Genomic DNA, 12,447 nt, shown 5'->3' with positions numbered 1-12,447 from the left:
TTTACTGAGATAAAGAGTAGAAGTGTCTGTTCAGCTGCTTGCTGTGAGAGGTTAGTTACTTTTATAAGGAATGTTTAAAGCAAACTTAAAGGCTAGAAGCTTGAGAAATGCATTCCATGTGGCATAAAACAGCCAAACCCCAAGAAACCGGGAAAGCCACTCATTCGTGCTCTCATTTCCTGTGTGTGAAGGAGACGTGTTGAGGGGGGAAGGATCACAAGAAGTTCCTCTTCAAAACTGTTCTTCCAGATAGTTTGTCTTTCCAATCAACCTTGAAATCACCTCTGGAAAAAAAAAAAAAAGCAGAATCACCATCTCTCTCTCTCTCTTCTCTATCAGCATTGCCTTTATTTACTCTATAGATCGGTGAGAGGAGCTGTTAGAGAGAACACCAGGGGAAGAAAAGAGAGGCGATCAATATTACAGGAGAGGAAATCAACAGGAGTGCACGGTGCACCTCTTTGTGTGTGTGTGTGCACGTGCGTGCATGTGTCATATTGTCCTTGACAGACACTGACCATTTATTCCAGAGAGGTGAATGTCTTCAATGCGTTTGGCTCTGAACGTGTTGGGTGTATAAAGACGTCGCGCTGCTATTTTTCCATCAATTGTGTTCTTCAAGCCTAAAAGACGAATTCCCGTCAGATTCCCCGATGCGACCGCTGACAGGATTCATGTAAACGTCGAGCCTCGCCTGTCAGCTAAACTGTCTCGTCCTGCTCGCGCTCGCTCCTCTTTCCGGGCTGCGCAACTTATGCTAATGGCTGCCGAGCTCGGTGGGTGAGAGCGAAGGTTTTCGCTCACATCAGCCGTCCCTTTTCATCATCCCCTTCTTTTCTCACCGTGGCAATTTAATGTCAGCCAGGGGAGTGCCTCAAGAAAAACTCTTCCACAAGATGACCTCTAAGTGATTATGAAAGAGAACCACTGTTTCCGCGAAGTAGCAGAGGCTCGGTGATCCAGTATCCCGGAAAAACTCCAGCCGCGGTGGAGGTGTGTTACCTCGCCGCAATGTCAATCTGTCAGCTGTCACTTTTGTAAGTAGTTAACTAGGCTGTCAACAGGCCTGTCGTGCGTGACAGCCAGACAGATTGGAAACCATATTTGGAGAAGTACCATTGTCAAAATGAATGTCATCATATTTGGCATGGGTGTTGAGAATATCTCACATTACCCGCTGATATCGGTGTCAATTTGGAGCAAGTGGTGCTAATGTTGCGGTATCGTCACATTAATAATTGGTTTGACATATCTCAATCTCTGCTTTTCCACTGCGATAGCAGTAATATATTCCCCGAACAGTCAAATCACTCTCTTTCCTCACTTCTTCATGCTTTCATTCCCCTCTTGCCATTTTCCGGTCTTACCGATCGTTCAGATCGCTCTTCGGCTCCCACCGTACATTTTGTTTTTTGCATATTAACGTGTGTATATATTATCTGCACTCCATTCTGTAGTCGTTTTCTGTCCGTATCTTTGCATATAAGATGTGTGTATGCCACTCCAGCATCACCCTCCTGTTCCTTCTAACTCTTATAAGCATCGATCCTTTGTCCCTCAACTGGAATGGGGACAGTAAAGCCATCTTTATTGGCTACACTGGCTACAGGCAAATGCCCTCTACTAGTTCATTAGTTAAGGTCTGTTGATGCCATCAATAGTAAATCTCTACGGCTTTTACAGCTGTAATATACCGGCCTGTCGTTATGAATCATTGGATCCTGATGATGGGTACCGGAAGATTTGATGGTTTTGAATTTACACTATAACTTTTACAGTCTTATTTGGCGACCATACAGCTCCCCCCCGGGATCCAGACCCGTTCGCGAAGTTGCACGCGCCGTCACACCTTAATAAACAACTCGTCAGACATATTTACGAGCTTATTAGGACGATAGGAAAAGTTCAGGAAGTCATAAGTAAACACACAAAATGGCTGATAAAACTTGCAAGTCATGCTGCAGAGCGTCTTGTCTTTTCAGTCCTTTGTATTCCCAAGATGTCTTTGGCGCTGTCAAACGAATAACCTTTTCGGAGGGAAGAGCTAATTGGCAGATCCGTTGGATGTTTCTTCTTTCTCTTTTCTCTCCCTCCATCCCTCGCTCTCTCTCTCTCTCTCTCGCTCTCCCTTTTTTCCACATTAATTCTGCACCACTTCTACCTGTCGCTGTGCTCACAGCCATCCGTTACCTCAGTATGCTCATTACTGTGGTATGCCACACTAATGCTAATTAAACCACAGCGGAGAAATTAGAATTCTGCCAAGGATTCGTCTTGTTTGGTTGCAGTGACCGTCAGCAGCCTGGTGGAGTCTCTACCAGTGTTTTCAAGAAGGAAAAAACACATTTCTGCAAAAAAAAAAAAAAAAAAAAAGGAAAAGGAGTCTTGTTATATTAAGGAGTGGCATTTTTTTCATGTTGAAGTCCACTGAAAAACTAACCCATGAGCATTTGATTCTTGGGAGATCAGCTGTTTCTGATGAAGGTTCCCATGAGAGGAAATCGCCGGTAATTCATTTCAGTTTCACCATTTCCTGAATCCACTGAGGGAAAGTCTGTGCGATGCATTCTGCAGATAGAAACATCCTCGGATTCCTGCACCACTTTACAACTCCGTATTAGTATTGACCCATATGATTCTTGAGTCCAATTTAAGCCACTTGAAGCTTTTTGCAAACACAACAGCATCGTATATTTGAGAGAAACTTGGATCAACATTGTACTGTGTTCCAAAACAGCTCCACCAGCTCTTAAAGTTGTAGTCATCCGAACTTGTTTCTTCAATCTTGAGGTTCCGGTGTTGGTGGGATTGCTCTGGAGTCTGAGCTCAGGGGAGGACGGCCGTCCCCCGTGTATGGGCGACTGGCTTCACCCCTTCCCCTCAGCCTCCACCTCTTGGTGGGCACTAAGGCGAGTTGAGGGAAAGGAACAAGGCCAGGAAGTGACAGGGGCATCAGGATGGAACGGAGCGCTGCACATCCCAGTTCCCTCTCAACTGTCACCATCATAGTGTGAAGGCACACACACACACACCTGCACACACACAACAGCCACACACCCACTTTTAAGTCAGGACCATTGCTCACTGTCACCTATTGTCACTCGCCCGCACACACAGGGAAACACAGACACTGGGAAATGGGCCTGCACAAGCTCACTCACACACACACACACACACACACTTCTGCTGCTGTCCGGCGGAGCATGAACCAGACACCGGGCCTGACATGAGACAGAGACGATGAATGAGAGATGTGACGGGCCAAGGAAGCGGAGATATATTGTGATGTATTCCGAGCGGTGAGGGCGGCGGGCGGGACGAGAGGTTATATAGATTCAGAGTAAAGGAGAGCGAGGATTAGAAATCTTCTCACGAGGAGCATAAATTACTCTACAAGTGGGCACTCTAGTGGAGGATGTGGAGGTAAACACACACACACGGATCATCTTGACTTTTGCAGAAAGGTGCTCATGCAGGTCACCTCTCATGTGACAAACCATCATCTCGGCTACAGTTTAGCGGTTCAGTTTGAGATGTATCCAGTATCACGTCTGGATGTTTAAATCCTAATCTGAGGCTTCAAAAAGATAAATGAAGATATTTATATTTATTCCAAAATGCTATTAGCCAAAGAAGGAAAAAAAAAATATTTCACTCACAGTCCATTTTTTTGTCAAATAGGTATAATTTCAAGCCGCACAAGCAAAACACACATATACTGAAGGTATAGTTATCGTTGGCCTCTGTATGGCTCTGAATAAACACCTCATTTCTGCACGCAGGGTATCGACTCTCTGGATCAATATCAGTATATGTTGCTGTCTAAAGTTGAAGATCATAACACCATCAAGGCAAAGATAAAAGCCAGATGGACCGTTGAGATTATAAAGGAGGAGGGAAAAAAAAGGTCTGCTGCTATCATCTTCAAGGACAGTTATGAAACCCTCATCACTGAAAGATAATAAGATATCATTTCTCCCTTTGTGTTTGTCGTACTGAGGTCAGTTTGTGTCGATGTAGTAATAAATAAGATATATAGCATGTTTTGAAATGACTCTGTTATTATTTCTTGAATCTGAATGCCTGTTTTAACCCATATGAGCAGCAGTAGCACTTATCAAAGTAGCAATAAGTTGTGATTTAGGATAAGAGCTGAAGATGCTGCATCAGTTTCTGTCACGACTCTGTTGCATAAATTCTTATTTATTTTTTCCATTACATTCATGAACGAACATGATTAAACTGTAATCCAGGAAAACAGTTGATGAAATGCAACTTATTGTCTGCCTGTTCAGTGTTTCTGCAGCTTTTTGTTCTCCAACACACACACACACACACACACACACACACACACACACACATACTTCCAGATAAAGCTGTTTAATACTGAGAGTCTGGCCTAATGGCTTCCTCAGGGGCAACAGAGGCATCACATATGCTAGATAAACAGCCTAATAAGAGCTGCACACCATGCCACCTTCAGCCAGGGGGCTGTTTGTTAGTGGCTCTGGGTGTGAGAGAAAGAGCAGCGAAGGAAGTCAGTGGCAAAGCTTTTGACCATTACTCCTTTATGCCCAGAGGTCGAGAGTGAGCCCGTCAGGATGTGTTTTTATAAAAGGCTCTCTATGTGTCCGCGTCGTCACCCTGGATGCATTACGGGTAGAAAACCCGGGGAATTTCTTCAGAACTGAGTTAACCTCAACACGCTTGTGACCATAGCTGAAGAATTCAGAAATGAATAAGAAAAACGATGAAGGGCACTCTTCATTCTTCCATATTTCTTCTTCTTTTTTCTTTTTTTTTTTTTTTTTTTTTACATTTGTTTGGGCAGTCATGGGTGTAAAATGCGACTTAACTGGTCAGCGGAGGTGTACAGCGGTGAGCCGGTAATTCTACCTCGCGTGCACATTAGGAGATTGTTTTGTTTCATTTTTTGCCTCATACCTTTCGCAAACTCTCTGCAGCAGTGTTACCGCATAATTTTCCGCTCAGCTGGTGTTCTCGCGTCGGTCGTATGCAAAGGGGGATAGCCGAGAGATTTCTAGACCTGAGGGCAGCCACTCCGCAATTTCTGTGTCTTCAGGTATGACCGTATGAGAGACTGATTGCATGTGTGTGTGTGTGTGGGGGTGTGTGTGTGTGGGTTCATTTGTGTGTGAGAGAGTGCATGTGTGTCCACACAAACTATAGCAACAGGGTCATGGCCAGTGGGCCAGGTAATGACTCTCCCGCCAGTCCCTTCACGCGGATTTCTGCTCGGTGGAGACCACCACTCTTAATGATAGCAGGAGGAGGCACGGACTGTGTGTGTGTTAGTGTGTGTGTGTTTTCTGTTAAACCTTTGCATATTCGCTCATATATAAAAGTGAAACGTAGCTGTGTCTCGTGACTGGATCTCCCCTGCCCTACAGTAACGTACACAGCCCGGGGCTATTAGTATGTATGGATTCCATGCGGTGTCTGATGATGCATGGGCCGTGTTGTAATTGGGTTCCACTCGGACTTACACAGTGCCTAATTCTTGTTCATTGATTTTCCACAAGCAGGACTGCGGCGTAACGTACAACAAATACTCTAATAGCTAATGAAATTTGAACAAGGGATTTCTACCTTCTTTTTTTTTTTTTTAATCTACTTGTTTATTGACTGGTTGTGTTTGTGCCCGTATGGTTCTCACATGTATCTTCGTTTACCGGCTTTTTTACATTCGGGGATGTAGAAGTGTGCGCCGCCCGTTTGTGCGTGTTCGCACGCGTTCGGCTCTTTTCCTGACGGAGCCGAAGACAGCCGGACTCCGGCTCTGTGAGAATTTAATAGCTTTCATTTCCCAGCCCGCTTGACCTTCTCCATATGCCTTACATTAGATATGCATTACACCTGAAGTCTCACATGGCCGAATACATCTGCACCCTGTCTTTAGTGCACACTTTCTCTACGCTCCCCTGAGCCATGCAACCTGTGCCCCACTGATACTCCACTTCCAGTCAGGAGGGAGGGATCTGCTCACACTATGTCTACATTCCTCAGAAATAAGAATATGCTACGTTTGGGAAAGACTAACTCCTTTCTATGTGGATTTTGAATCTTCTCTCAAGGTAATTTGATTGCATGCATGTATATAAAAAATGCTTGTATTGATTTGGACCTGATGTAAATTAGAAGATCAAATAGCCCTGATGGAACACAGTATATTCCAACATGAAGTGGGTTATCAGTAAAACCATCTCGTTCTGAATGGCCCTGACAACCTCATCAGCAACAATTGCCAAAGTGAAAAATGCAATTCTGCTCTCCCCACCGTCTCCCTCTAATTGTGTCACCTTATCAAAGCCGGGGAGAAACAAGAGTGCAGATTAGTTTCCATTCAGGGCCCATCTAATCCTTTCAGCTCGCTCCCTCATAATGCGTCATCGCCAGTCAGTCAGAGAAGCTCAGTGTTTACCAACCAAATGAATAGATGTTGGACGTCTAATTCACAGCAGAAATAATAATAATAAAAAGAAGAAGAAGATAGCCGGAGTCCGTTTTTTTTTATGACTGTTATTTGAAATCTAAATCGTTTTGAACTCGGGGGTTTGCTAAACATTCTATTCTTTGATGTTTACAAAGGGTGGGATTGTTACATATTGTTACAAACGATGCAATCTTTTTCCCTTTCAAGGTTCTATGTGGATGGTAATTGAAAAACAATTATCCAGCGCTTTGCTCTGGTAAGGCCCACCTCTTAAATCAGTCCGACTGTGCACGGCATTATCTCCAGCATCCCTCCACTGAAGCTACAAGTCAGCAGCGCAATTTCTCCCTCACACCGATGTGAACGCCGTATAAACCAAAGTGAGCAGCTGTCCTGCGCTGGTGAAGGAGAGTCGGCCTGTTTTTCATCGGGATGCCTCATGTTTGGTTGGCGCAGCTCCTCTCGTCTCCACTTCGCCGATAGAGCGGTTTTTCTCGAACCGGCAGAGAGAATCCCACACAAGCAGCGTCTGCAGGGAGATGGAGAGATGAAGGGAAGCGCTTCCTCCTCCTGTTGAGTCATTGTCTGAACGGGATGCAAAGGTTTAACATCCAACCTGTTGGCTTTTTCATGCTTACCAGCGAGAGTGTGCCCTCCTGACTCGGAGGAGGAGATGAAAGCTTCAGTCAATACGGGGCTACAAAGAGACGAAAGAGACCTGGATTTCCATGTTGTGTTCCAGAAGTGAGAAAGACTCTTTGGAGGATGTTTTACGGCATGAAGGAGAGTCTTTATTACAACTTTTGCTACTGAGAGCTTCTTCTCAAAAATATCTCTGGTGATAAAAACCTCACAGAGGAGTTGATTTTCAGGAAATGCAAATGCAACGCCACTGTGGACGCTGTTGGAGTGAAATGGCATCAAGACAGATGGTAAAACCTGTTGGCAATGATGTTTAAATATCAAAAACCCAAGCTGGCACTACAAACACACCAGGATAGATTGCATAATTTTCTCAGGACAGAATTAGTAATTGGACATTTACACAAAATTGGCTATTGATTATCTTTCATAGCACTGTTTTAATACCCTCGATAGGTCAATGGGAGAGAACAGAGAGCCAGATGATCACACCTACTTGTGAATGAGTCATTAGACACAGTAGACAGAAATTGAAACAAGCAACACGTCAACTCAGGATTGGACTTCAACCAGGGGTTTTGTCCACCAGCATCCATTATTACTGTCATCATTGTTCAGTGTGCATGATTGACTTTATTGGCACTTCTGTGTTTCGTGGAAGAGAAGAGATTCTAATACAGTTTTAAAAAGAAAAAATTCAATCCCCAGTTTCATGCAGAGTGATAAAACAACGTAAACTAGCTCCAGCCCAGCCTTGCCAGGTGCCGTTGCTTTTATTCCCCCCGCACTGCCTCTTTATCTCTTGCTGTATTGCGACTGCATATTATGAATGTCCACACTTAATTAAAAAATAAAAAAAATAAAAAAAAACAAGAATGTGTGGGCAACAAATTTTGGCCAATGCCATTATTTCTCATACTTCACACTCATGAAAGCCTCTAAAAACCTAAAAATTGTTCACATTGCCTTTGCAGCTCATCCTCCTTCCTCCGCCTCCCTCCTGCTTCTTCTTCTTAGTTTTGTTGCACTTTTCTTGCATCATTATTCCTTCATTCCTCACTATTGTTTAGGGTGGTCTCAGTAAGGCACAACAGGAATTAATCAACCACGAATTCATGTATTAGAAACATACTTAGTATGATAATGTCACAACTGGTTTTCTACTTTTTTTTTGTGTTAAATTCAATTTTTCTGCCTCATAGTTGTTCTGATAGTCCGATTATTCCTACCAAGCCACTGTGTTTTGACGCTTTCACAGACATTTTCTTTTCGAGCAGCTTTGTCTGCCATTGTCACACGAAGCCAAACTGTTTCAAAAGAAGCAGAGGTGAAAGTCAACCAGCAGAAAAACACCCCGTGTCTAATAAATAACACCAAACTAGAACTCGAAAAAATAACCAGTAAATTGGAATTTATTAGCATCTCATTTGCACAATGTCAACAAAAGACTGCGAGTTGAGAACTGATGCGATACATGGCCGAAGGCTTTTCCTTGAAGTGTGTCTTCCTACGCACAGTTCTGCTCTCACATGACGGCGTTTGATTGAAGCTAATCCGGGGGCAGCCGTGTGTCTTACTAATTTATTGCGGCTTTAATGCTATTTTGTTGTTATCAATGCCTATTATGTTTCCGTTCTTTCTCGTATAATATTATAAATGTTTTCTTGGGTTTTTTTTATACCTGTAATTCACCCTGCCAGTGTTTCCAGGGATTCTCTTTCCACATTTTTTTTTTTTTTAACTTATGGTTTTGCAATGAATGATTCAGTCTCCCAATGCGATGATTCACTCACAGACATGCCAGTAAACGTTAATAATGCGGCGCAGCTTGTCGTTTTGGCATTAAATCTGAGGTTTTTATAGGAGAACACAATACCCAATCCTTCCGTCAAGCAAGAAATACAATCAGACGGAGAAAACATCGTTATAGACTCATGCGATTTAAAAAAAAAAAACATACATTTTCTTTCTTTGCTTCCTTTGAAAGCGCTCTCTTCTCGGTGTAAACAAGAGACCTGCAGGCATTCTCTAACAGGAGTGTGTACGGTTATGATATTTGCAGGTGAGCGTGCGCAATAATGGGTGTCTATGTGGATTGTTTGCCTCAGGGCCACTCAAATGATGTGGACTTATTAAATCAGCACTAGAAAAGGCGGCGCAGACATCACTGATAGAAAAGCACAAAGGAACCTGAAGCGATTAAACCCCTACTCAAACCGGCTTAGCAGGGAAAGCTTCACAGAAAAGCCAACAATGGCCGCATTCCTTTAAATCTCGCCTCTCTTCTGCTTTCTTTTCCGCTTTCTCTGCGGCGCTCCTCCTCCCCTCCCCCCCTCCTCCCGCTCTCTTTCAAACAGATTACTTCTTTTGCTTTTCTTTGTGTCTGTCGTCTTTGCCGCACGTTAGGCCGCTTAACTTTACAATTCTCATGTCAGGTCAGAACCCACCCTTCCTCAATCTGCGCAATTCAGGGGAGAAAGCTCCTTTCTGCATAAGGTATTACTGTATCTCAGACGTCAACCACCTCGAAAGACTCGCTTTCATTCCTTCATTACGACTCCTTTCTTTTCTTTTCTTTTTTTTCAGTCTTTCTGCTTCTCCAAAGAAGTTTGAGGGCGCTGTGTGGATTTGCCAGGTTGTTAATTGCGCTGCGAGTTTTTGTCTAAATCAATGGGGGATTAAACTTGAATAAGTTTACGAGGGGATTAGATGAGAACGAGTGTGTGTTTGTGCGCGTGTAAAAAGAGAAAAAAAAAAAAACGGCTGTATCACGGTTCAGTCTGGTTCATTTCTCACTGAATTTCTAAAAAAGAAAACCTTTTATCAGCCATCAGTTCCTGTCAACCACTCGAAAGATGATAATGACTTTCCAACTGGGCCTCGGCTCTTCCAGGTGTCTTTGAAGACCCTGCAGCTCTTCAGAGGATCACCGTGGAAACGGGAGTTAGTAAATTCCTCCAACACGGATAAAGGGTCCGGCCTTCCAACTCTGGACTGGATTAGACCACCTGGTCTGGCATTAAGAGCCGGAGTAATCCATCTCCACCTGCGTTTGGCATCGCCCGTGAATGCCAGTCATTAAGATGGCTTCACAAAGACAAGGCCCACCTCTCCCCCAGCGGGCCGGCTCCTCTTCCACATATAGAGCCGCCATTGTTTTAAAAGCGACTGCTCCCAGCAGCCCCCCCACCGGGCGACCGGGCCTCCATTCACTGACCACTGTAGCTGGTTCGCTGCCAGGGAGGAAATATGATAAATGTATCTAACACCACCTGTCAGGGAGGAGGCGGGACAATCGCTCTTTCCCAGATGCCAGCAGGTGGAAAAGGGGCAAACCGCTGCTCGAGTTACCACAGTGCACGCATGTGTGTGTGTGTGTTTGTCGTCCGTGAATAACGTCCCTTCTTGTGTTTTTTTCCAGGTGCACCAGGAAGGAGAAATGCGAGCGCTCGTCGGAGCCCCGGCGCTTCGCGTCGGACATCAAGCAGTGTGTGCGCCTCAGCGTCCACCCAAACAACATATCGGTGTCCCAGTTCAGTGTCACGGTGAGTGGAGGGGGGGAAAAAAATAAGAAAAAAAATCATTTGTTTCGAGGTTTGAAACTGAGAGTTTTTGCCTCATCGTGAAGTTTCTGTCACAATTGTCATGTTCATCACTTTTCAAATTGTAGTTTTTTTTCCATTTATTTTTCTTCTTCCAGAAAAAAAGAAACTCTGAAGCCAAGGGGAAATTATTTAAATGAAGCCAAATTGTAATAAATAGTCAGGAAATTGAAATATATTTTCTCAGAGAGAAAATGTAGTCTGGCAGACTGACAATATCACACTCTCAAGTATGATTTGTAATACGATGTAATTAGGCTCCAAATACTGATTAGTAGTCAGTGTTAACCATATAATCCTGCTTTATATCATTTTTACCGCCTGCCAACACGCTTTCTTCGAATCCTGACCTACAACCTCCAGTCCTGCCCGGAGAAAAAAAAACCCCAGAACAAATGTCAACAATCATGAACAGCGGAGAGTTGAGCTCAGCTGTGTTTGTTGTAATTGTTGGCAGCTAAAGGCAGCAGCGCTTTCCCTTCTGGACATTTCATTCTCAAACAGCTGCCAGCGTTCAAGAGGCTGAATTGTTTCTGATTGTTTACTGTAAGTGTATTGATTAGAGCTGCGTTTCTGAGAAACTTCAACGTTCAGACAGAGCCAGCTCCTCTTTTTTAGCCGAATGCAGAAATGTGTGACACAGCGGCGTTTTGTCACGGCGGAGTGAAATCTGTCGAATGTAAAAGCTGTATTTGTTTCCCTGCTGCATCCTCTTGAATCCAGCCTGACCGGAGACTCCGGGACAAATGGCTTGTGATGTGTGTGTGACGGTACTCCGTGTTCAGGACAAGCCTGTTGTGCCAGAACATATTGTGCTATATCTTTTTCTTTTTTTTTTTCTAGCTTTGCACTATTTCTCCATTGAAACTCCCCCCAAAAAAATCAAGACAGTGACATTGAACCTCACTGGTGATGCCACATTTCTTCTTTAAACCTAAATGGTTTTGAAAGCCATAATCCTGCCGGGCGCATAATTCTCCATTCTGCATCTGTGCTGCTCTGAGGGGCCACAGGTGAGCGGTTGATTCTCCAAAATACACTCCTGCTTCACTGTAATGATATTCATTGATGTGGATGTGGGTGTGTGGCGTTGCTCAAACCCGAGTCTTCAGAGAGTGTTTAACCTTTTACCACACACACCCCGTCCGCCTTAATGCTGGGCAGAGGCTTCCGTAAAAAGCGCGGGGGCTCCTCCTTGACCTTTCTGTTATTAAATATTTGTTTGGATAGATGTGGCGCGGGAACTCTTCTGAGAAACAAGGACACATCCCTGCCGAGAGAACATTACTTTCTCTGACTTATAATGCTCCCTTCGGTCATTTATGAAAAGTTTCTGCAAGCCCTACGACAAACTGCCTGTATTCAAGTGCACAGTGCAGTTCAAGTGTTCATCTCTAAAGCTAAAAAGAAAGCTTAAAATAAAAGAAACTGCAAAAAATTGTCTGCTCACACATTTGAAAATAGAAAAGTCGTTTCACTTTATACTTTATCCAACAACACCTGATCAGCCGAGACAGCCGTGGGTCAAAAAGGATCATTTCTGTATGTTTTTCTTCACATAAGTATGTTATTTTCACATTTTTTTCAGCGCTGTAGTGGCTGGGCATAGCTGTGACTACTCTAAATATAATTGAAGAAACTCTGGGTCCTGCCACAGTCGCTCCCTAACAGTAGGAATAAATAAAAGCGAGGAAAGACGAGGCTGAGGGGGTCAATTGCGAAGAGACGCTGGGTCGTGCCCTGTCCGTC

General features: G+C 43.9%; 1 protein-coding gene across 2 annotated transcripts in view; it reads left to right on the top strand.

Moving 5' to 3' along the window:
• The window catches only part of plxna4 (plexin A4), a 203,057-nt gene that overhangs the window by 132,245 nt on the left and 58,365 nt on the right, over nt 1-12,447 (top strand). For both annotated transcript variants that reach the window (XM_030113595.1, XM_030113596.1), the window contains exon 6: nt 10,518-10,641. In XM_030113595.1, coding sequence (XP_029969455.1) covers nt 10,518-10,641 — 124 coding nt within the window. The remainder of the gene's footprint in view (nt 1-10,517; nt 10,642-12,447) is intronic.

Source organism: Salarias fasciatus, chromosome 17, assembly GCF_902148845.1.
Source record: "Salarias fasciatus chromosome 17, fSalaFa1.1, whole genome shotgun sequence".
Taxonomy (NCBI): Eukaryota; Metazoa; Chordata; class Actinopteri; order Blenniiformes; family Blenniidae; genus Salarias; species Salarias fasciatus.
Note: the sequence above shows the minus strand (reverse complement) of the source record. Positions and strands in the feature narration are given on the sequence as shown.